Source organism: Callorhinchus milii, unplaced genomic scaffold (assembly GCF_018977255.1).
Source record: "Callorhinchus milii isolate IMCB2004 unplaced genomic scaffold, IMCB_Cmil_1.0 Scaffold17, whole genome shotgun sequence".
Lineage (NCBI taxonomy): Eukaryota > Metazoa > Chordata > Chondrichthyes > Chimaeriformes > Callorhinchidae > Callorhinchus > Callorhinchus milii.
Window position 1 is genome coordinate 8,163,529 of NW_024704758.1, and position 24,517 is coordinate 8,188,045.

The window sequence follows — 24,517 nt, forward strand, 5'->3', positions numbered from 1 at the left end:
GATTTTCACCTTAAACCACTTCCTAAGATGTACGAGCTTGGACCAATTAAAGCACTTGGCAGATCTTGAAACAGTTTATTCCTAATAAATCAGACAATCGGAGAAAGTCTTGGCACATCAGAACTGAGGTTTCTTTTATCTGAGCATTTATTAACTGAAAGTAAGCAACAAGTTGGCCAACGGAAAAACTGGTTCGTTTTTTCTTAAAAAAAGGACATCAAGGTATTACAAAATTATATAAACAGAACTAGATACTGAATATTATTCAGCACAGAATTTATAGCTGACTAACTTCACAAGTTTTGAAAATGGAAAAAATGAGTAAACTAAAATACCAAGCTAAAAATCTGACATGAAGCCCAATTGTACGTTTTTTTAAACTAATACAAGTCTGCTTCTATAGCATATATACTGGTGTCAGAGAGACGAGAGGAATGGAATATTGAGTGGCAGTGTCCATCTGGCCCCTCTCAAAACACAGAGACCAAGCACAACACTTGTGAGGAAGCATAGGATGTTGTGAGAAAATTACAGGGGGGGGTGGGTTACAGTCAACCTATGACCAGATTACACACTCTGTTGGTACAGCCTGGGAGTAAATCATCCCCCACACCCACCACCTAAATGGAATGACAGGATCATAACTTATTACTTTGCTTGAGACGAAAACATGCAATAAAATCAAAGGCAGTGAACAGGTTTATAACTACAATTCTTTTATTTCAGTCTTTTTTTTCCTGTAAACCTCTGTATTCTATAAATGTGAGCACATTACCCGAAGCAATACTCCAATCTTATCGGGTTTCATTGTCTCAGGTATGAATGGCTGATCTAAAAAATGATGATTCTCACACATATTTGTCAGAAAATATCCCCCCCCCCCACACACACAATTTTCCTGACTCAAAAGATTCTTTACTTCCAAGAACACAATAGTGCTTGTAAATTTAACAGCAATTATCAGCAAAGTAACAACTTGGAGTTAAATTCAAGAGGAGACATCAACACAAGCAGTTCAGTAATCATGGTTTGTAGTTATGAAGCTGGAGCAATATTTAAAAAAACATTTTTAAAGCAATTTCTACTTCAGAATTAACTCTCGCAATCCTTCCTAATTGGAGCATAAATTTCGCATTTCAAAATGACACACATAGGTGTCAGTTTCGGCAAAAGACAAAACAAAGCAGTTATGCGTTGGCTTAGTGTTTAAAATCTCAGAACCACTGAAATCTCTTCAACCAGTAAAATGAAGCATTTTTAAATATTTAAAACGTATGCCTAGAAAACGATGACACCCACAGATTTGGTGTACATTTCATTGAAAGGAAACATTAAGGGGACCTAAATGCAATGTGCCGGCTTGATGACATGCCCATTTTCTAAATGTACTCTGCTACCCAGTCAAACAATCTGCGTTAAATTTCCCATAATGATTATTGGCAAAACAAATGGTAGCAGCGGAAACCATTTCCCAATTTACGTCGCCCTTATATTTCGCACACCGGACTGCGCTCCAAACTTCCAAGCCCAGCGGAAGATTTCGGGAAAGCATCTTGTAGAATTCAAACAAAAATCAACTGCTTATATAAAACACAAGTCACTGTACGTAAAGTACTCGGGGACTATAATATTTTGATGGTGCTGGACTCAGCGTTGGATCGCCCGACCACCAATTAAATGAAATTAGTTTATTTTTGTTGAGAATAATGGATGAATTCACAGTGAACTCAAACCTCACTCCCCCCCCCCCCCCCCACAGCCCCCCACAGCCCCCCCATCCCCTTACAAACACAACTTCTCTCGCAATTTGATCCCATGGGTTTTACTGGTGATTTTCTGCTCTCAGCAATACACATTCCTCGCCATTTTAAAACGGATTGAAATTTGTCTCGAAACAATATTCTCAGCAGTGAAGTCGGGGGGTGGGGTGGGGGATGGTGGGGGGTTGGGGGTGGATGGCTTTTTCGAGTACAAACCCACGTATAAAGATCTCCTCGGGGATTCCCTGTGTGCAGTGGACAGTTTGTATCCTCTCGAAGCTGATAGTTTGTATCCTCTCACAGCACAGAGGGAGCGTCAGAGATACATTTTATTTCAATAACTCAGTTGTCACACGAGTGTGGTTTATTTTGCTGTGTGTGTGTGTGTGTGTGTGTGTGTCAGTCAGTGCTGCACTTGTTACTTGTATTCCCACTTCCCACAGAAAATGTTTGGGGGGAGTTTGCGAAGTTGCTGTTTGGACTTCGACACAAACTCTCTCAGAAGCTCTTTTTTTTCACACACACACAACACACACACAAGTGACACCCGACACCTCGTCTTATCTTTACCCTTTTTTTTCCTGTCTGAGGCCTTCGGTGGATTGATTGGTTATTCCTTTTTTTTTGGAAACCTTTCACACAACGCGACCTCTCTCTCTCTCTCTCTCTCTTTTTTCTTTCAGAGAGTAAACTATCCAAACACCTCACCATCTTCGCTCAGGGTTATGATTATGGCCCTTAAAATGATATGTATATATTTTTTTTGGGGGGTTGTGGGGGTTACAGCAAATGAAGAGAGCCACCGACACAGACACGACAGACAATGAAACCTACGTGTCCTTTTTTATAAAGAGAGAGAGAGAAGAGAGAGAGAAAAATAAAGCAACTTAATTCAGAAAGGAAACTGAGCCAACGCGGAGCTCCCACCCACAGCCAGTCAGGGCCACACACACACACACAGACAGACACACACACAGACACACAGACACACACACAGACACAGACAGACACACACAGACAGACACACACACACACAGACACACAAAAACATACAGACACACAGACAGACACAGAGACACACAGACAGACACAGAGACACACAGACAGACACAGACACACACACAGACAGACACACAGACAGACACACAGACAGACAGACAGACAGAGACACACACACACAGACACACACACAGACACACACACACACAGAGAGACACAGACACACACACACACAGACACACAGAGACACACAGACAGACACAGACACACACACACACACACGCACAGTGACACAGACACACACACACACAGACACACAAAAATATACAGACACACACACAGACACAGAGACACACAGACAGACACAGAGACACACAGACAGACACAGACAGACACAGAGAGACACAGAGAGACACAGAGAGAGACACACACAGACACACACACAGACACACACACACAGACACACACACACAGACACACACACACAGACACACACACACAGACACACACACACACACAGACACACACACACAGACACACATATAGACACATACACAGACACACACATACAGACACACACACATACAGACACACACACAGACACACACATACACAGAGACACACATACACAGAGACACACATACACAGAGACACACATACACAGAGACACACATACACAGACACACAGCAGCAGCATCAAAAAAAACCCACCCCGTCCGCCTCTCGGGGGACCCAGGACTGAACTGAACAAAAACTCGCGACCAAAGTAAAAGCAAAACACACCACCGCACACATTCATTTACATACGTACGTACCTGTTGCTGCCAAACAGCAGCGAGTGGAGGAGAAGAGCAGCGCGAGGAACACAGTCTCCATTTGGGGGAAGTCGCCTGGTTCTCCCCCTCTCTCTCTCTGTCTCCCCCCCCACACCCCCCCCACACACACACACACACCCAAAAAACTTTCACTCGGGCCCCATGGCTACAGCGGAGAGGAATTGCCCCCCGAGAGAGGGAGAGGGAGAGCTCCGGTCGTCCTTCGCTCTGCACTTTCCGCGCCGCAAGACTTTGGGAACACAAACGAATCGCCGCCCAATGGCGGAAGACGGCCCCTCCCACCCATCCCCAGGCCCCGCCCCCCCGCCCCCGGGCCCCGCCCACCCATCCCCGGGCGGCCCCGCCCGCGAGGGTGGTGGTGGGGGAGGGGCCGCTGACGAACGCGGCGCTCGACCAATCGGCGGCCGCCGCCGCTCAGGGTTACCGTTGATGTCGCCAAATAATCGCCCGGAGCCGACCAATGGGAGAGCCGAGCCGCCGGGAGGCGGGACTCCCTCACACTCACTGCTCTGCTGCTCACTCCCTCCCCCCCACCCCCCAAACCCCCACCCCCCAACCCCCCCACACCCCCCAATCCCCAACCCCCCAAACCCCCACCTCCCACCCCCAAACCCACACCCCCAAACCCCAACCCCCCCAAACCCCCAACCCCCCCAAACCCCACCCCCACACCCCCCAAACCCCCACCCCCAAACTCCAACCCCCCACCCCCAACCCCCCAAACCCCCACCTCCCACCCCCCAACCCCCCAATCCCCAACCCCCCACCCCCCCAAACCCCACCCCCAAACTCCAACCCCCCACACACCCAACCACCCCCCAAACCCCCACCCCCAACCCCCCAACCCCCCACCCCCCCAAACCCCCAACCCCCCCAAACCCCCACCCCCAAACTCCCCCCCCACACCCAACCCCCCCCAAACCCCCACCCCCACCTCCCACCCCCAACCCCCCACCCCCCAATCCCCAACCCCCCACACCCCCAAACCCCCACCCCCCAAACCCAACCCCCCCACACACCCAACCACCCAACCCCAACCCCCCCTGCCACCCCCCCACCCAACCCCCACCACCCCCCCTTTCCCACTCTCCCACCCCTCCAACCCCCACCAGTTGGGGCTGTTGTTGTTGTTGTTGTGGCTCTGACTCTGGGAGAATTTGTGTTGGTGGCTCATTGCCAATGGACTCTGGCAGGGAGGGTGGCGTTTGTGAATCCATGCCTTAATTTAGACTGGGCAGTATTTTCCTATATATATATATTATATATATCTCCCCTTCCCCCCCCCCCACACACACACAAGGTTCAACACGCAATGACGTTCAATGGTGTGTTAACATTAGGAATTGTTTCAGAATTCAAACAGTCTGTGTGTCACTCTCTCCCTCACTCTCTGTCAGTCTGTCTGTCTTGTCTGTCTGAAGCAGGTCTTTCTTGCCTTCGCACACACACAAAAGCAATCTTCTAAAACAACCCCCATTGATGTGACATGACGCGGTCTCCCTCCCTGTCTGTATCGCTGCATTCATTTTAATGTTTCAAGCTGCCTCTTGTCTTTGCCAAACGTGCCCCTTTTGACTGACTTGACTTGACTGACTGATCGGGCACTGACTGCATTGCGTGTTTTTTAAAAAAAACATAATCTCCGATTCACCGGGAAAATAAATTAAAAATACTGCCATCAATTGGTGTTGAGGCAAACAGCAAATTATCTGCATTGACGTGTCTGCTTTTCATTACATTACACTGAAAACACTCAGGTATTTTAGGCTTTCAATTTTTCTTTTCCCATTACTGTCATGAAATTTACATCGAAATTTACAAGCAAACGACTCATAGATACCGGAGCTGCAGTCTGAAATAGCTATCCTTTTAGTACTTGTACCACTCTCCTGACTTTTCCCTATACCCTTTAATATTTCTCCACTACTATTATTTATCTACTTCCTCCTTAAAAGCTATTACGGATTATACTCAAGTATTGTTTTAAGCAGACCAATACCATGTCCCAAAAACATCTGTGCAAAACAAATTCTCTTCCCATCCCTGGTATAATTCCAGGGAATCTTCTCTGGTTTTGATATTCTTCCCTAAGTGTGCGCCCCAAAATTGGACAAGATGCTCTTAACTGTGGATTAAGCAATGATTTACTGTATTATATATTATTATACAGGCTAGCCTTATGAAGTTAGTTAACTTAATGTGTGGCACATCCCCCAGAAAACTGTAGAACCCAAATCAATTGGGAATGTTTAAAAAGGAGATAGATACTTGGGGATTAAAGGAATTAAGGAGACTAGGTGAAAAAAAGTAGGGAAATGGCATCGGCCCTGATTTAATAAACCGACAAAAAGCCCCTGCTGTTTCTATGTACTTCATCCAAGCAGCAATTTTTAATGTGTAGATAGTGAACGTCAGAAAAGATCATAGATCAACCGTACCCTGTAATCAAGAAGAACACAACATAAACTCTCTTTCCAGCAGGAGTCACTGGGCAGCTGTGAGGAGCAGGAATACTTGACTGATTTCCTACTGCACCATCCACTCTCCAACATTTCATTTTTAATGCTGTATTACATAAACATATGTCATTTAAACAGAATTTTGAAAAGCAAACTGGAATATAAACTTGATGCCTTCTGGCAAAGCAGCCGAATTGGAGTTCCAGAACAGGATTTTGAACTCCTTGAACTACAGCTGAAAGCACAATAAACAACATTCTTTATTTTCTTGGTCAAAATAAAGGGACACTTTTCAAAATACACTCAACTCATTGCCTTTGATTTTTGTAAAGCCAGAAATATTTGTAAACCTAATATCACTGAAAGAGAAGTTCAATGAGATGAGATATGTATAGAGACATGAATACAGAGGATACTTTTTAGATGGTACAATGCTGCCATGAATAGATTATTTTTTTATCATTTCACAAGGATCAATGAACACCAGGTGTTTTTTCACTATGAAAAAAGAACTCAATAATTCATTTGAACCTGTAAATTGCTTGAGTTGTATTTGGGAAAGCAAACAAAACAACATTTGTTGCATTTTCCAATTAAATTGCAATCAATTGTCTGATGCATTGAGAGCCAATAAAGCTTGGAAAAAATGGTTATAATGGTGGTCAGTGCTTTGTGTGGGAGACAACTTAACTGCATCATTCTGGAATCATATTAGCTTTTGGAGAGTGGAGCTGAGGAGGTAGGCAAGGAGAACATTGGTGTCCATTGTTGCTAATATTATGAAACGTAGTCTGCACGAGTGGAAAAGGCTGTAAGACTCCAATCCATGTCATATATATTCATAACAGAGGCATGACATAATTGTCACAATACTTTATCAAATGAACAACAACAACAACAACTTACTTATATAGCACCCTCCATGCCGGACGGCGTCTCAGAGCGCTTTACAGTAACGGATCTCGGGAGCGAGCCAGGGGGAGGGGGGGAAGGTGACCAAAGGCGCGGTTGAAAAGAAAGGTCTTCAGCAGAGACCTGAAAATGGGAAGGGAGGGAATGAGACGAAGGGAGTGAGGAAGGGAGTTCCAGAGCCTTGGGGCATAGTGGCTGAAGACACGGCCGCTGAGGGTGGAGCGGAGGCCTCGGGGGACGAGTAGGAGGCCAGACCCAGAGGAACGAAAGCAACGGGTACTGTTGAACAAGGAGAACTATCCTCAAGATGACATAGGTATGGGATAAGAGTTTCAGCAGCAGTGGAGTGAGGTAAGGGTGAAGGATATATGTATCAGAGATGGAAGCAAACCTTGTGTCTTTTTAGTTTCTGGGTTCCCAGAATCAACACTGTCACCACAGGGAGGACCCAGATGGAGGTTGGGTTTTTCCCTACAGAAAGGGAGAGGAAATCAGAGTACCAGTGACCTTATGTCTGATGGCCTAATAGTAGGTTCCATTCAGCATTGGTACAAGCCTGGGTGTAGGTCTTATTCTATAGATGTAACCCAGATTCAAAAAAATTGGAGGGTGTGATGTAGAACAAGAAAATCACAGCTCTCGCCCTACAGAGGTGTCATTATGGTCTGAGGATCTGGAAAGTTCATGGGTTACTGTTTTGTCAATCTATCTCATTTTAACCCTGAACACAATTGAGACACTTTTACTTTGATTGAATAGGTTCAGTTTAAAATAGATGCAGGGCAAACTAGTCTTGCTATTCAATTGGTGAATAAATGCTATTGATGTCCATCGTTGCTAATATTATGGAAATTAGTCTAGGTAAATAACACTGCCATGAAATAATTGTCACAAGGAACTCATTATGAAATGCCTTGTAGTTATCAAAAGGAATGCATTATGAAACACAACAATTTTCACCCCCATAGTCTTAATCAATCCTTCTGTTTACATTGCTTTTCATTGGATCCCAACTGTTTGACTTCACTTGTAGAAATGATTCCATGTTTAAACAAAGTATTTCAACACTGTTCATGAGAAATACAAGTGTGCTCAGATATCTGTCTTCATGTGTACTTGGAGAGGAATGGATTGAACTAAAAATCCTCATATAATGACATGGAATTACTGATAATGTTACACCACAGAAACAGGCCATTCAGCCTATCTAGTCTTTATACTCCACATGAGACTTCACCCCTCCTTATCCCACTTCTCATACACCTTGTTCCTTACTTTCAATTACTATTATAATTTTTTGGCTGTTGTGCCACAAACCATTCCGTATTGATGTTGGCAGCTAGACTTCCTCAACCCATAATGCTGCAAATTTAGTGAAGTGCAGGAAGTACTGAGAACCTTCTGTGCTGACTCACCCTCCAGGTGTCCCACCCTCTACCTATGGCGTAACATGACACAACTCCTCATTTTGGCCATGTGAATGATCTATAACCTGGTAACTGCAAAGTTATGACACCAGTGTCTAACCGCTAGCCCAGACAGGGGTTCCCTCTGCAGGCAACAGATATTAAAACTGTGCTCCGTGCCTTTTCTTGGTAGCTCCTTTGAGAGTGCAAAACACACGGTGCAAAACACTGCAGATATCAAAAATGCACACCACCATTCTGTGATACTATGTGCCATTGTATCATAGAACTCATCGTTTTGCTTAATTTTTTAAAAATAGGACCAATCTTGCAAGATATTAAAATATTTCTGAATATATTTTGTTGGACTCTTCACTGTTGATATCTTTGTTGGACATTAACTCAGAGCACATCTGAAGATGGCAGCTCCTACTTTGCCTGGAAATGTTGACAGACAGAAATGTTGACAGCTGCACTTCTGTAGATAAAATTTACATTTGTCAGTACTACATCATACTGTCATTTTCGGACACTTTGGTTTTACACAGAACAGATTGTGTAGACAGAGGACATGCTGCTAAACACATAGAACTTGGTGTGAAGACTCTCTTAGCAGCAAATTTGAACCAGGTTGTGGCTGGAATAAATGATCACTACAGAGCTCTTCATTAATAAAAGCAGTGCAAAATTCTCTTTGGTTTTTCACAGGTTATAACAATCAGCAATGCCTGTTGAATGTTCCATGTTCTAATCCATGTTCTAATAACCTGTTGAGTTTGTCTCTGGAACACTTACTGCCGACTAAATTCTGGTACAACAAGGAGTTTCCAGTGTAATTTTGCTTTGTTCCTATGCTATCCATTCTCTCTACTTTCCTTTTTCTGAGAGTAGAAAAGGCTCGGCCACAGACCCTGTAGGTATTTCTCAATGTAAAGTAACAGGAGGTACTGTACACTTAACAAGGCAAGATAGCTTTCTCGATTGGTCTTTTCTCTCCCTCTTTCTCCCATCCCTGGACGGTGTACTCTGTTACCATGAAGCATGCCATCTCAGGATTTATTTAGCTTGTGGACTTCTCAAATCAATTAAACTGTTTTTAAGGATGTGAATGCTGTGCAACTCTTATTTAAACGAATAATGCTATTTAAATACAATTACCATAAAATATGTATACAGTAAAAGGGTACTTAAATCGTTGTTGCCAGCCTATAGAAATGTAGGCTGACGGAAAGTCATACACCTGAAACGTTAATTAATTCTCCTCTCTCCATGGATGCTGCCTGACCTGCTGCGCATTCCCAGCAACTTCTGTTTTTATGTAGAAATTGTAGATCGGTTTCAAATCCCAAAACTGCTCTGTGATTGTACTTTTTGTTTTAATGAAGTAAAATTTCTCTTGCAGACAGAAGAAATCATAGAATTTACAGCATAGGAGAATGTTGGTCCATTGATCTTCTTCTGGTACTTATTCAACTGGAGCTAACTACTCTAATCCCAATTATTTGTTCTTTTGTAGTAACCTTTAAATTATTTTTCTTCAAATGTTTATCCAATTCTCTTTCAAACATTGTTATTGCCTTAGCTTGAATGAGTGATTGTAGCGAAGCATTCCATGTTCTAATAACCCTCTGCGTGAGAAAGTTTCATCTCAAACACTGCTTCAAATGGACCTTAACAAAACATGTTTAATGCTCAGTAAAGTGATTCAAAATCATTGCTAGACTTAATTTTGCCCATTCTGCCTTCATTATTATTTAATTGTTGTTTTTTTTACTTGGGCGGTAATGCTTAGCAACTGCAACTAATTCCCCATGCAAAATATGACTCAGTAGTAATTTTCATGCACAAATTCTGCGCTTGGCTCTGATAAAGATTAATGACTACAGCAGACAGGATAATTCAGCCCACATAATGCAACATCATTGCAATGGACCAGTAGAATGAATATCCAGCTTTTCATTTGCTTTCATTCCACATTTCAAACACTTTCTTTGGGCATTGTTATTCAGCTCAATGATGCATACCTTAAACAAAGGTAGGGAGGCAGCGCAGTACATTCTGTTATTCATTTATTTTCCCAGACACTGGCATTTTCCAAGGAAATATGCAGTGAAGCAAAGTGTTGCCAACCACTGAATCAGACAAAGATGTGCACATACCCAAGAATCTACGGCCAAACCACTTACTTTACAAGGCTATTCATTTCTAGCAGGATATTGATAGATTTCTAAAGGATAGAGGGATTAAGGGATATGGGATAGGGCGGGTAAATGGAATTAGGTTAGAAGATCAGCCATGATCTTATTAGGCTCGAAGGGCCGAATGGCCTAACTCTTGCTCCAACGTCTTATGGTCTTATGGTCTTATATTGGACTGGCTCAATGGGTGACTGTTAAAACTGAAAAATGATATTGTTTTAAACTGCATCCAGTAGCTTAGACTAAATGTTAGTATTTCTGCACTCTAGGGGGAGTTTTTCTTCATAAGTCCAATAGAAACCATCAACAATTTGAGCCTCATTTGCCCGAGACGACAGTATTTATTTCTGGTTTATTTTGTAGCTTTCCTTTAAATTCTCCCTAGAGCATTCCTCATAATCCTATAGTTTGCTCTTCTGAAGACTTGTACATCTGTCTGATTATTTTTGGCATTTATTATGATTTTAAAACTAATTATACAACAATGTCTGCCATTAAAGTTGCTTTTTTGACCTCTTTGGGTACCTCTATACAGCACACACATTTCCAATAAAAAGGGCAAGCAATAACCTGCACTCAGATCTCTGCTTTTACTTTTCTGGTCACCACCCCTGATACTATTTTTACTTCAACACCTCCACTCAATGCTTCCTCCTTAAGAGTTTTAAAACTCTTGCCTTAATGCTTATTGGTATAGTACTTTGTGCAATTCAGTACATGCACTGAACCATACACCCTGTCTGCTATTTCAGATGGGGGGTGGGGGCAATTCAAATACAACTAATTGTACCACAAACTTGGAGGATGTGACAGAAAATTAATGGGAAAAATAACTGTTGATGCTTTGACTTTGCAGCTGGAGTTTGTTTCTTGCTGAGGTTTAACTTTAAAAGGCCACTATCTTAAAGAAAGATTTGCTCAACTTTTTTCATGAAAATATGCCCTTTTAAAATTAACAGCAGCTCCTAGCAAAGTTGCTGGATACGTTGTATATATGAATTGTATATTTGAAGAGGCTTGAAATGTGTCTCTTGAGATGAAGATGTTGTGATCATATACAAATCATTGCTTAGGATATGAAATGCCAAACATTCTTTGTGCATTCCTCATGTCTAGAAGATATCAATAAAGGTTTATGGGGCTACAAAACACTGAATCACCAAATAGTGTGGAAAAAACGTGTTTTAGTGTTAACACAGTAAGAAATCTTTTCAACACAGCACAACTTGGATTATCAGGAATGAAATGAAAACCTGGTCTTATTTTATTTAATTTGTGTAATTGCCGCAATATATCACGTAAAATTAATCTATCCTCACCCAATGGTGCTGAAAATCTTGGCTGAAAATGTTTTCCGTGAATCGTGAGTCTTGGGTTTAATGCACGGTTGCAAGTTAGGGTACATTCTTCAGCACTTTGACACTCTTTGCTTTGTAGATCAATCACTGAGCTCTCATTACGATAAGTCATCATAAACAAAGAGATAGTAAACTAAAGGCAAATTCCTTGAAATGCAAAAAAAAAGTTCCTTTCCTGCTGACAGTCACACATGGAATGAAGCTTCAAACTCTGAAATTCAAAACAGTGAAACAAAAATTCAATCACAGGATTATAAATGAAATTACCAAACTAGTAAAACCACTCGAAAATTACTTACCCTTTACTGTTTCACTCTCGGATTTTCTTCCTCGCCTGAAGGCTTCATGCTGGGAGCTGATTGAAGTACTTGGCTACTCAAGAAATTGTCCATCTCAGTTCTCGAACTTAGCCTATGGAAAACAGTAAGCAACACATCACATCGTGGTTAATGGACAGCAATTCTAATTTACAAGGTCTAGCATCTATATATGAACTTAGGAATGTACAGGAAAAGTCCTTTGTAATCTATCGAGCTAGTCCCAAGTCAGCTTCAAGAGTTAGCTCATACAGGCATAAACATGCCAAAATTGAAGAAAATGTACCCTGAATGTCATTCACTTTATGTTGGTGTCAGCCTGGCTTAGTTGGTAGCACTTTGCATATGATTCGGAAAAGTCCATACTGGAACTTTGAGATGACAGTCGAGGCTGACACTTCATTGCAGTGTTCATAGAATCATCATAGAATCATAGAATGTTACGGCACAGGAGGCCATTCGGCCCATCGAGTCTGTGCCGGCTTTTTGACAGAGCAACTGACTTTTATTAACCCCACTCACCAGCTTTCTCCCCATAACCTTTCTCCAGATACCTATCCAGTTCTCTCTTAAAAGCTGTTATCGAATCGGACTTCACTGCCCTTTCGGGCAGATTATTCCAAATTCTAACAACTCGCTGAGTGAAAAAAATTCTTCTAACCTCCCCTCTGCTTCTTTTGGTAGATATCTTAAGACTGTGACCACGAGTCACAGACACACCACACCTACCAGCGGAAACAGCTTTTCCCTATCTCGCCTGTCAAAACCTTTCATGATCTTGAAGACCTCTATCAGGTCCCCGCGTAACCTTCTCTGCTCTAATGGGAAAAGTCCTAACTTTTCCAGCCTGTCCTCATAGCTAAGCTTCCCCATTCCTGGTATCATTCTCGTGAATCTCCTCTGCACCCTTTCCAGTGCCTTAATGTCCTTCCTGAGGTAAGGTGCCTAGAACTGGACGCTGAGGCCTAACCAGTGTTTTGTACAGATTAAGCATAACCTCCCTACTCTTATATTCTATGCCCCTACTAAAGAAGCTCAGTACACCAAATGCCCTTTTTACTGCCCTATCTACCTGCTCTGCCACCTTCAATGAATCGCTTACTTGAACGCCCAGATCTCTCTGTACGTTCACCCCCTTAAGATTGAGCTACCAAGTCTATATTGCCTCCTATCATTTTTCCTACCTAAGTGTATCACCTCACACTTATCTACATTGAAATCCATCTGCCACATGTCAGCCCATTCCACCATTCTGTGTATGTCTGCCTGCAGTCCGTCACAATCTTCTTCACTATTTACTACCCTACCTAACTTGGTATCATCTGCAAACTTGGAAATAGTGCTCCCTATGCCCAAGTCCAGATCATTAATATATATTAGAAAGAGCAGTGGTCCCAATACCGATCCCTGGGGGACACCGCTGCACACCTCCTTCCATTGCGAGAAACAACCATTAACCACCACCCTCTGCATTCTGTCACTCAGCCAGTTCCTAATCCAAACGGCCACTGTTCCCTTAATACCGTGGGCCTCCAGTTTCTTTATTAACCTCTTATGCGGTACTATGTCAAAAGCCTTTTTAAAATCCATGTAAATAATGTCCACCGCATTTCCCTCATCAACCCTTGCAGTCACCTCTTCAAAAAATTCTATTAGATTTGTTAGGCAAGATTTGCCTTTAACAAATCCATGTTGGCTGTCTCTAATTACCTCGTGTTCCTCTAAGTAGAGATTTATTTTGTCCCGGATTACGGTCTCCAGTAGCTTTCCTATTACCGAAGTTAGGCTGACTGGCCTGTAATTTCCGGGCTTGTCTTTCTGCCCCTTTTTGTAGAGTGGGGTAACATTAGCTACTCTCCAGTCTCTTGGCACCACTCCTGTGTCCAATGACGATTGAAATATAATGGCCAAAGCCTCCGCTATTTGAACCCGTATCTCCCACAGCAACCTTGGATGAAACCCATCTGGTCCTGGTGACTTATCAATTTTGAGCCCAGTCAATCTTTTCAGAACTTCCTCTCTGTCTATAGTAATCTGATCTATGTCCTCTACCCTGTCATCCAATACTGTGGCATTTGGGGCATCCGATTCCGTTGTGAAGACAGATGCAAAGTATTCGTTTAGTACATCAGCCACGGCCTCTGCCTCCACAACAAGATTGCTGTCATGGTCTTTGATTGGCCCCACCCTACCTTTAACTAAGCTTTTTNCCTTTATGTGCTTGAGGGCAAGCTGCATTGTCAGACGTGCCATCATTTGCATGAGATGGTAAACTAAGATCCCATCTGCCCATTCAGGTGGATGATAAATATCCCATGGCGCTATTTGAAAAGAATAGGGAGTTTCTCCCCATGTTCTGGTCAACAATCCTCCAGATAAAATTGGCAGCGTGATAAAGTGCCTTATCAAATGCAAGGATTGTTATTGTTATTCAGAACTCAACTCTGCTGCCCTTTTGCATACATGGAACAGTTGTTGACCCCATTTTCTTTAACACACCAACTATTGGTGTGTAAGAAGATGGTACTGACACAACAGGGTATTAATGATTGTTGTGCCGTGTGGGTAAAGCTATGGCCACAATGGATTTGAAGAGGAATGCTGAGAACTTGTAGTCCAAACTCTGGCTTCAGTATCTGTACCAACAGAAAGACAAGCCTTTCTTGTAAGCAACGCTCATGAAGGGCACTTCTGTTGTCCCAACTCAGATTATAGCTCTGCATCCATGAAGCTCTGCCAATATTTCTAGAGAATGCTCAAGTAAAAAAAAGAGGGTTCCCGCAGCTTCAAGAGCTTATTAAATATACACCGGTTTAAGCAGTAATTCCATTAATATAAAGAGGTTTGAAGACTCTGAAAGCCGAAGCTAGGTTTGGGCTCAACACTAATCCCACAAGCAAAAATGAGCCAAGCACAATGGGCCAGTTTGTAAATAATGAAACTAAATAAACTACAAAGCATCTTTTAATACTGGGGAGAACTTCAAGCAGAGTACAGTACTGCATATTTTAATATATTTTCTATAAATCTCAACTATTACATTTCACTGCATTATATTACATTTACTGTATTGTTGATGCTGATAGGGCTAAATAAGCTTACCCACTTAAGGGAAATTTTTTTTTTAATAAAGTAATACAACAGACAGTTCAAAATTGCATGTGGATGGATAACCTGCAGACAAAAGTTAAAAATGTCTTTCACAGATGTATAAATTGGGGTAAAGAGACCTGAAATTTGTGCCAGGCATCGCATTTCCACTGTTATAATTAGGCTTCAGTATATTGTATTGTAGGGAACTACTGAAGACCATTTAACAGCAATACTGTAGCATTCAAATGCGAATCTCTATCAATTGGTTTGTCAGCTGTTAACAATTAAAATAAATTTTGCATCGAGTAATGTAATTACTGTACTTATCATCTATTCGTGTTATTTCTTAACACAAAAATACAACGCGGAATAAAATTAAGTGTTTAATTTCAATGCATACATTTTTTTTAAAAAGTATGCTTTAAAGATACAATATATTAATTTTAATAACAGTTCAATGTTAGTCAGGTTAAGTTATATAAATACAATTATACAAAATAGACATATGATCTGCTATGTAGCTTTGTGTTCTGATTATCTTGCGAGCATAGGAAAAGCAATAGGTGTTTTTTATTTATTAAACTTCTAAAAAGTTCAACCATTTGATCATTAAACAAAATGGAGTATTTCCAACTTCAATGAAATGTTTTGAACGCTCTCATAAAATTTACTAACCTTAGTGATATGAAGTTCTAACAAGATTTTCTCATTATAAGTGTACAGAGTCAAGGTCACTATATTTAACTAACCAGCAGCAAATAATATATGTTCGCCTGCCAAAGGCAATTAATTTACTAATGAATGGAAAATCATTGCCCTCATTGACTGTAGGAATAGGAGGTGATGCAGGTCAGGGTCTGCTTTTGTAGATGGGAAATTAAGGTGCAACATGTTTTCTGATGCCGCAGGTATTATATGTTGTACCACTGTGTTTTGTGCTGCAGTTAGTTCAATATTAGCTCCACACCACTGCTTCCTAACTAAGCTTTGATTTAGTTCCCAGAAATCAGAGAATGGACGTACAGAAAAATGGTGTAATTCTTGTGATGAAAACAGTTGTTACGGTACAGGAATAGGTGTTCCAGAAACATAGACAATTTTGTTTGTATCTAAATTATAGAAAACATTTCAAGAAGATAGAATTTTCCTTCAGAGACCCAAAACATATTTTTTTGTTTTCTAACAGAGTACTCAGATGTATAGTAATGTTGTAGAACTATCTTGTTTTACATTTATTGTAAATTGTTTGAGGTTTTTAAATTCAAATGAAAGTTTGATATAATCTTTACCTTGCCAACGGGCCCTAATCTTAGAGTACATGCCCTCCCTGTATAAATAAAAATGGAGTGTGGGGTTAATTTATATTCCCTGTGTTTTGAGTTCACTGTTGTTGTGGTCTCTGTAAAATGTTATCTAAAACATCTGCAATGATCTCTCATAGCCACATACAATATTTTTCCCAAGCAGTTTAACAGTGAATCAGAGATCATATTTCTTAGCTTAAGGGAAAGGTAGAGGTGCCCCATTGATTTTGCAATTTCCAAGGTGGTGAATATATTTAATATAATGCAGAAAAATTTGTTCAGAATGAATCACTGATCCTTCGTGTCATGTGGTTCTGAGACTAAGGGAGACTATTTTTTATATCCCAATAATAATTATTATTATAATCCTTGCATTTGATCTAGCGACTTATCATGTTAGTAAGACATCTCAAAGTGCTCCACAGGATATATTGTAAAGTGGATTGACTGTGTACTTTGTGGGCGAAAAGCTGCAGCCAATTTGTGCACAGCAATGACCCACAAACAGCTAGGGAGGGAGTGACCAATTTTATTTGTGGGATTTATACATACATCCACAACTATGTTCCCACGTGGCAAACCAGGACCACAGAGAGAGGAGACAGAAGTTAAACAGCACAATGTGGTGGTGGGACCAGATGACAGAAAACAACTGGTAAAATTTGACAAGAGGCTTGAGGATTGGCTTTGCAAGGCAGCCAACTGGCTGTAACACAATCTTAAGATTTGATGACTTATCACTGTTGCAGCTTATGATCTCATCTGATTTTGAGACAACTACCCTTGTCAATATTGCCTCCAGCTGGATCCTGATGTTCAATCTCCTGTTACACAAATAAAAAGGAAAAAAAAGGGCAGCCTTGTTGCAGCCTTGGAAGAAGTTCTCCAGCCAACTATTATTCTATATGTCCCACTTACTTTCAACAAATATACATCACTGAAGTAGATTTATGCAATGTGATATGAAATGGAAGTGTTAATTTTTTCTCAATTTAAGCTTTCCCTACTTCCCTGGATTCACCCCAAATTAAAACGGAAATAAGAGACCAGAAAGACATCTTGTTATAATACGAAGCAAAGTTTGAAAATCTCAAGGAACAAAAAGGCAGAGCACATTGAACAAAGCATAATCCAATTTGTTGAACCCTAATTAACTAAGTATATACTTTACATGAACAATAATATTTTATTTCCTGCCTTATTCAATAACATTACATCAAAATCCACAAAAAACAGCACAATACTTCCTGGGCAATTCATAAGAATTAGCTGACATTACATTTATTCCACTTGTAGAAATGGTATATACTCAATAAGACTAGAGGTAATGACAAGGAAAAGTTGCTCTTAGCCTTCTTTTAAGATCTATAGGAAATCAACTTCAAAGCTGAGATCGAGTTCGACAATTTGCCAAGTTCTGAACATCTAAAAAGCTAGCTTAATTGAGTAAATCTAGACGCTGGTGAAATTTCACCCCATTTATGTGGCCAGTTGTTTTTGTCTTGTGCCGTGCAAATACATGTAATTCAACAGGTCTAACAGGTTCCAGTAAGAATTGTACTTTACATTGTGTCATGCACCAGGCTGAATCAAAGGTAGAAATAAGACAGTGAAACAATAGTGGGAGGAGGGGCAAAGTTCAAAATAAAATCTGACAAACTCACTTTATTACTGCATTTATCCAAGTATTGTTAAAGAGCAAAAATCTTTGTTTGCAGTTGGGCTGCTAACAAAATGCATCGGTATGCCCACGGCTGATGATACCTGGAAATGTGCACGTCACCCACAAAATACACAGTCACGCCATTTCACAGGAAATCCTGTGAAGCTTTTTGAGACGTCTTGATGACGTTCTAAGGTACTATATCAAATGCAAGGATTATTATTGACTTTAAGTGTGAAAACTGGCTAAGGACATGACTAGGCTGGCCTGTGTGTTGACTCAAAGGGCTTATCTGTTGGTTGATCTAATAAAGCTGCTGCCAAGCGTGAAACTTAGTCACGTGCATTAAAGAGCACATTCAATTCAATCACATAGGTTCAATCCCCAGATTGTCCTGACACCAAAATGTCATCAGTGAGAATCCTAATATTGGCCTTGATGACCCTGAGCTAAAGAGCGATAAAATCATCCATTAACCAATGGCTCCCCCTTCCCTCCGAGCTGGAAGGAATACTTCAAGAATGGGAAGAGGAAAGGATTGTGCTTGTGGTCCCATCAGAGTTAAACAGGCCTTTGATACTCACTGTCAGGGTTCATGCTCGATCACGTAAAGCATTCAAACTGGGAGCATTCTTACAATATCTTGAGATGAAAATGTTTATTTTGGAAGAGCATCATTTCAATGATTTCTGAATAAATAATTCCCTGATGAAAGCAATAAAATACAAATGCTATTGCAATCAACTGGATAGTTTATGGATCACTACGTCCAGGCAGACAGCCGAGGCTTGAGTGAGTTCCATTCCCACAGACATCAACCAGGTTACCTTTGGTTGAAAATTTAACTACGTCTTATTGGATGTTTACGTTAATTTACCTCCCACAGAATTTTAAAAACTCCAAATCTATTTTCGTGACAGAGTTCTGGTCAGTTGATTGCGACTGTTGGGAATTTGATGCATCAATCGACATGCAAGACATATGTGATAATACAATAATTATCCTTGCATTTGATTCAGAGCTTAACGTATCAAAGTTTTGCTTTTCGGTTGCTTTGATGTTCATGCGCGCTCCTTGCTGTGATAGATCCAGGTAAACCTCTGCTGTGGTGAATCAAAGGCTTCAGAACAGGTAGGAAGAATAGCCTGGACTTATATTACAAATACCTTTACATTTATGTCTAAAATCTGAGTCATTTGATTTATATGAACAGTTTATATGATAGATTGCGGCCAAAGTAGGTTGTACAGTTTGATGAATAAGAAACGCCATGGTTGAATAGCCTGCTGACACTCAAAGCCTGTCTTTGAACATGAATAATGACCACTTGAGCAAGGTACAGGAGGGCTCCCAGAACCTATGTAACATTACCCAAGCAAGAGCTAGCGCCTTCAGGGGAGTGTGTGTAAAACGAAAAAGCACAAGCCAGTGGCGCAGACCAAAAATGAATGCTGTGGTGTTACTTTATGCATAGTTCTCACCTTTAATTGATTATTAAATGAAGCTGGTTAGGAACATAGGAAATGCAAGATGAAAAAAGAGTTGCATGCACGTGTCATGTCCTGAACTACTCATACACTGTATCCCAAACTATTAACACTTTTTTTTTGTGAAAGAAAAACTCTACTTGATTAGGATCATCGTGCTTTCGTTATTATCTTAAGTTAACTGAACAACTTGTCCACACTTTTGTTGTTGCTTGTGATTTTACTTCAATACTCACTATCCATGAGCTCGTGAATCTCAAAAAGAACTTAAAAATTCTGGAGGCACAATTGAAACAAAACGTTTAGGATATATACAAAAGTGAGGCAAGAAAGGATCATTCTCTAGTTTAGCCTATCCATAATAATCCTTGACTCAATTACAATGCCTAGACTGAAAATTCAGATGACAGCACTGAAGATAAAAGAAACTGGCATCTCAGAGCTGGGGTGAATTGGAGTCCTGAACAAGAGAAAATAATTTGTGGTCACGTCACTCTTTTCCTCATTGTGCAATTTTTTGATTTAAAAATCAAACTGTTTTATTAAAACTTCCTTCCATCACCTTTAATCTCACTGGTCACAGGCAATCAAACCTGAGCTTTGCTCCAGACAGTCCTTTTTATGATAAGTCTGGAATTTGTGTGCTAAAGATTGAAGTTGTTCCTTGCCTTAAACGATACCATACCATCATGAGGCTTTTTTATTCACACGCATTTGATTTTCTTTTATCAAACCTTGTGTCTAATTGCCGCCCTCCAATTGGGCAAAACCCTTGTAATTCTTTATGTTAACTTTTCCTGTTTGCAATCTAAACTGCAACTCTTGTTAAAGTAAATTAATAGTGGCTATGGAATACTACACCAGTGATCCTTTTTGCACTTTTGCAATTTTTAACGTTTTGCTTAAACCATCAGTTAAATCAACATAAGACATGAAAGTTCAGTTTAAAACGAATGTAGTGTAATTCAGTTAAATTGTAACAATTTCCTGTTGCGACATTACTTTCACATTTAACATGTTCATTGTAATCCAATCATACAAACAATTCATAACATATTGCCTGGCTGATTTCAGTTTATGATCCTTTGAACATTAATATTAATTTGAACATTAATATTAATCCGTGGCCTTGCTCCCCACTATCTCTGCGACCTCCTAACCCCCTACCAACCTACCCGCTCCTTCCAGTCTGCTTCACGTCCCCCACCTCGCCTGCCCCACCATCGCCCTCTGTCCTCCCCGATCCCAACCCCCAGCTCGGGTCCGAAACACTGATAGTCCAGCACCTTGGGACGTCCTCCTGGTGTGAAAAATGCTGTACAAATGTAATTTTGTTGTTGTTGTTTATTTCATAACATAATATTCAATCTCTGGGCAAGTGAACCCCAGTTTTCTCTTGTTAATAAAAGTACAGTTAAGCTTAAAATTGAAATTCTTACATCTTTGCGTTTCTTAAACTCTTCTTTCTGCTTCCCATTTCTACCATCCTTCTCAGAAGACACCAATTAATACTGTGGTACAGTTCTTGGGTGTGTTCTGACATCTCTCTAGATAGTGATCAAGAGCAGGAAACAACCCTTCAGATTAATTGATCATTCACCTCATGGCTGTCTTTGGAACAACGCTCGTCCTAATGGTTCCCATGTTTGGCTTCAGAAACAGCCCAAACTGTACAGCCAATACTATAATTACCTGTGAATTATTTTGACACATTTTGATATGGTACAGGGTTATAAAAATCAAGATCTTCCTTTCTTCTTTTACCCAGTGACTACTGCTGGAAAACATTGATGTGCATCAGAGAAGAACAGGATTGGGCTGTCCAGTCTCCCAAATTTGAATAGCTTGCCGACACTCACTGTGAAAGCTCACTCATAAAGAATGAGCCACTTGTTTCTTGAACCAGAGAAGACAAAAAGACAATTTGCAGAGCTAAGTCTATGCATTTAATTTGGTGAAGAGATATTTATAGAACAAAACCAGACAGTAAAATAGTGGGGTAGGATGTTTTAGCTTTCACTTAGCTATTCTACCAGAAACTGCTGAAGGAACGCAAGGTATCAAAGTTGGTTAAATTACTGTATATAAAAACAAGCATTCTCCAGGCAGTAAGAAACTGTCAACAAATTACAGACAGAGGCTAATATAAAAAAAGTATATTTATTGGCTGGGATGGAAATAGCTCAAATAGGGGAAGGGGCGGTTATATAAAAAAAGGAGTGATTTTTAGTGATGGTTCCAATCATTTTATTACCAGTACAAAGAGTGAACACCACATATTGAACCTCTCTAACACAAGGCTTTGGTTATAAATATCTTCTTTTGCCAAATAAATTGCGTTTTTCGTGTGATTTAACATTTACAGGCAAAGGATTATTCCTTCTATTGGACCAAGTATATAATTAATGTATTTGAAGAGAAAAGTGAAGCAGAGTTCCAAAACCCATTGTTTAATGATCTTGCACCCTGTAAATCTCTGCACAGAAATGGTTTGTGCACATATGGAATACATTTTGAACAGAGACTGTCTCCCAGCTGCATTGACAACTGTGGACCGCAAGCAAGTGGATGTAATGCCAGCACGAGAAAAAAATGTTAATAAGCCATGAACAGAACCAAAACAAACACTATCGTGTTTTACTTGTTATGTTACAGCTACCAGAGGCACGACTTTAATGAAGTTGCTAATCCTAATTGCACCTGTCCTTTTGCTTTTGAATTAACCCCTGATATCTTTAATTGGGGAGGGAGGACACAGTTTCACTTGGTTGCATGTTGAAACTCAATATGTACTGTGTACCCAGTACAATAGATGCCTGAATGATCCTGCTCTTAAGGCTCACACATAGAGAACGATTGCTTGCTTGAGATTGATGGGGTGATCAGGATGCCACCCCACGTGAAGGGAGCTATATAACTGCAAGTTGTTTTTGTGGTTGATCAACACCCAGAGACTCACGCTCCAGGAAGGTCTCATTGGAGATAACTCAATTGGAGTCGGAGTCCTGCAGCTCAGTGGTTAGAGCACTCACTTTGCAAGTGAGAGACCTGAGTTCAATTCCAGGCAGGGCAAAACCTTGGGCAAGTTTCCTTACTCCACACGCCTAATAATAATCCCTCCAAAACCCAAAACAATAATAAATTGGTCATTTTCAAATCTACGACTGTTTGTGGGACATTGCTGTGTGCAATTGGCTGCCGCGTTCGCCCACAAATATACAGTCAATTCACTTTACAGTGTGTTCTGTGAAGCGCTTTGGGATGTCCTCCCGACGTGAAAAGCGCTATATCAAATGCAAGGATATATATATATATATATAAATTGTTTGGTGATTGGACCCAAGGAGAGGAAGGGACGGCAGAAAATCGGTGGAGAAATCTTGTCAAAAAAGGCATGTGTGAAACGAGCTGTGTTTAACGCAGTACATTCCTGTTACAGCAGGCTGCTTACACAGCTCCCAAAGACTGGCTGGCACAGAACTTCCACAAAGAACAAGGGGGGGAAGGTGGGGTGGGGACTTGAAAGCAACAACTTTGGGTGACTCGCAGTTTTGAAAGAGCTTGAAGAGACCCCAGAACTGGATCCATTCAAACCAATACTCAAGTGGCCTGCATGTTATCATGCCTAAGTGTGGTGCTGCACTGACTTGCACCACAGTCTAGGCCTTGTGATATGTTACCGGTTACTGCTTGGTGTGCTACTGGAGGCTCTCTGGAGCAGCTGACATTCACTGGTCACGGAGCCAATCTTATATTAACAAAGTAGTAAATCACATAGTCCTTATTTTTATTACTTTCTACTTAAAAAAGTTATTTGATGTTCTGGCATACGCAACGGCCCTGACGGACAATACTGTAGTCACACATTGCTCTTGGTCGCAGTGTAGAATACGCTGATTTGGTTACAATTTAAATGCCTGCTCAACATAAGAGGTGGTTCATTCTCTGTCATGTCTTCTGCTAAGGAGCGTTCAAATAGCAGCCAAAAAAAGCCTTCCTGTACATCTTTAGCAGATAAAATAATCCTTTGGTTAAGAGGCCATTGCCATGTTAAACGGAAGTCATTGGAAAAAGTATTTCGGAAGCTGTGCACCAGATTATCAATCCCACCCCCCATTCCCCCTGCCTGTTTGACCCCCTCAGACAGCAATAAAGCACCTTCGTTAGGAGTGGTTGTATGGTATGTTAATGCTCACAATGTACCAACTGATTTGGGTTGAAAGGAAGAAAAATAAAAGGTCTTTAACAGTCCGATGCATGAATTCTGACAAACTACCACAGCCACTGCACCCACCTCAAATTCTTTTACAGCAAAAAGCCAGGTAAACATTGTATGTGTCATCTTAATTGACCATTACAGAGTGTCACAGATGAGCATACACATGAAAACAGCTGAGGAATCTACATGTAGATACAAGTATTTATGTAGTCACGCGAGCATACAGGCAAACTCTGACATTATTGGAGAAAGCTAATGTATCTTTTCATGCATTTCTTCAACATGACGTAGTAGCCTAGATGTCATGCAGTGGATTATGTTTATTTTATAATTTAAGTTTTAAAATGACTGCCTGGCATATCAGGTCTAGCTGAATGTATTACAATTCGGGAGACTTTAGATTTAATTAGGAGGAACTTTGCAGAGTTGGGAACAAAATGTAGTTTGCTATCTACGCAATAAGATATGTGAACTGCTCACTATGAGATCACAAGAAGGTTGGATGA

At 40.9% G+C, this 24,517-nt stretch overlaps 1 protein-coding gene across 1 annotated transcript in view; it reads right to left on the minus strand.

The window, feature by feature from the left end:
- Window positions 1-3,710, minus strand: part of lrp5 (low density lipoprotein receptor-related protein 5) — an 83,937-nt gene extending 80,227 nt beyond the window's left edge. Inside the window, exon 1 of the mRNA XM_007887588.2 lies at window positions 3,575-3,710. Coding sequence (XP_007885779.1) covers window positions 3,575-3,635 — 61 coding nt within the window. The 5' untranslated portion in view covers window positions 3,636-3,710. The remainder of the gene's footprint in view (window positions 1-3,574) is intronic.
- Window positions 3,711-24,517: the final 20,807 nt, after the last annotated feature.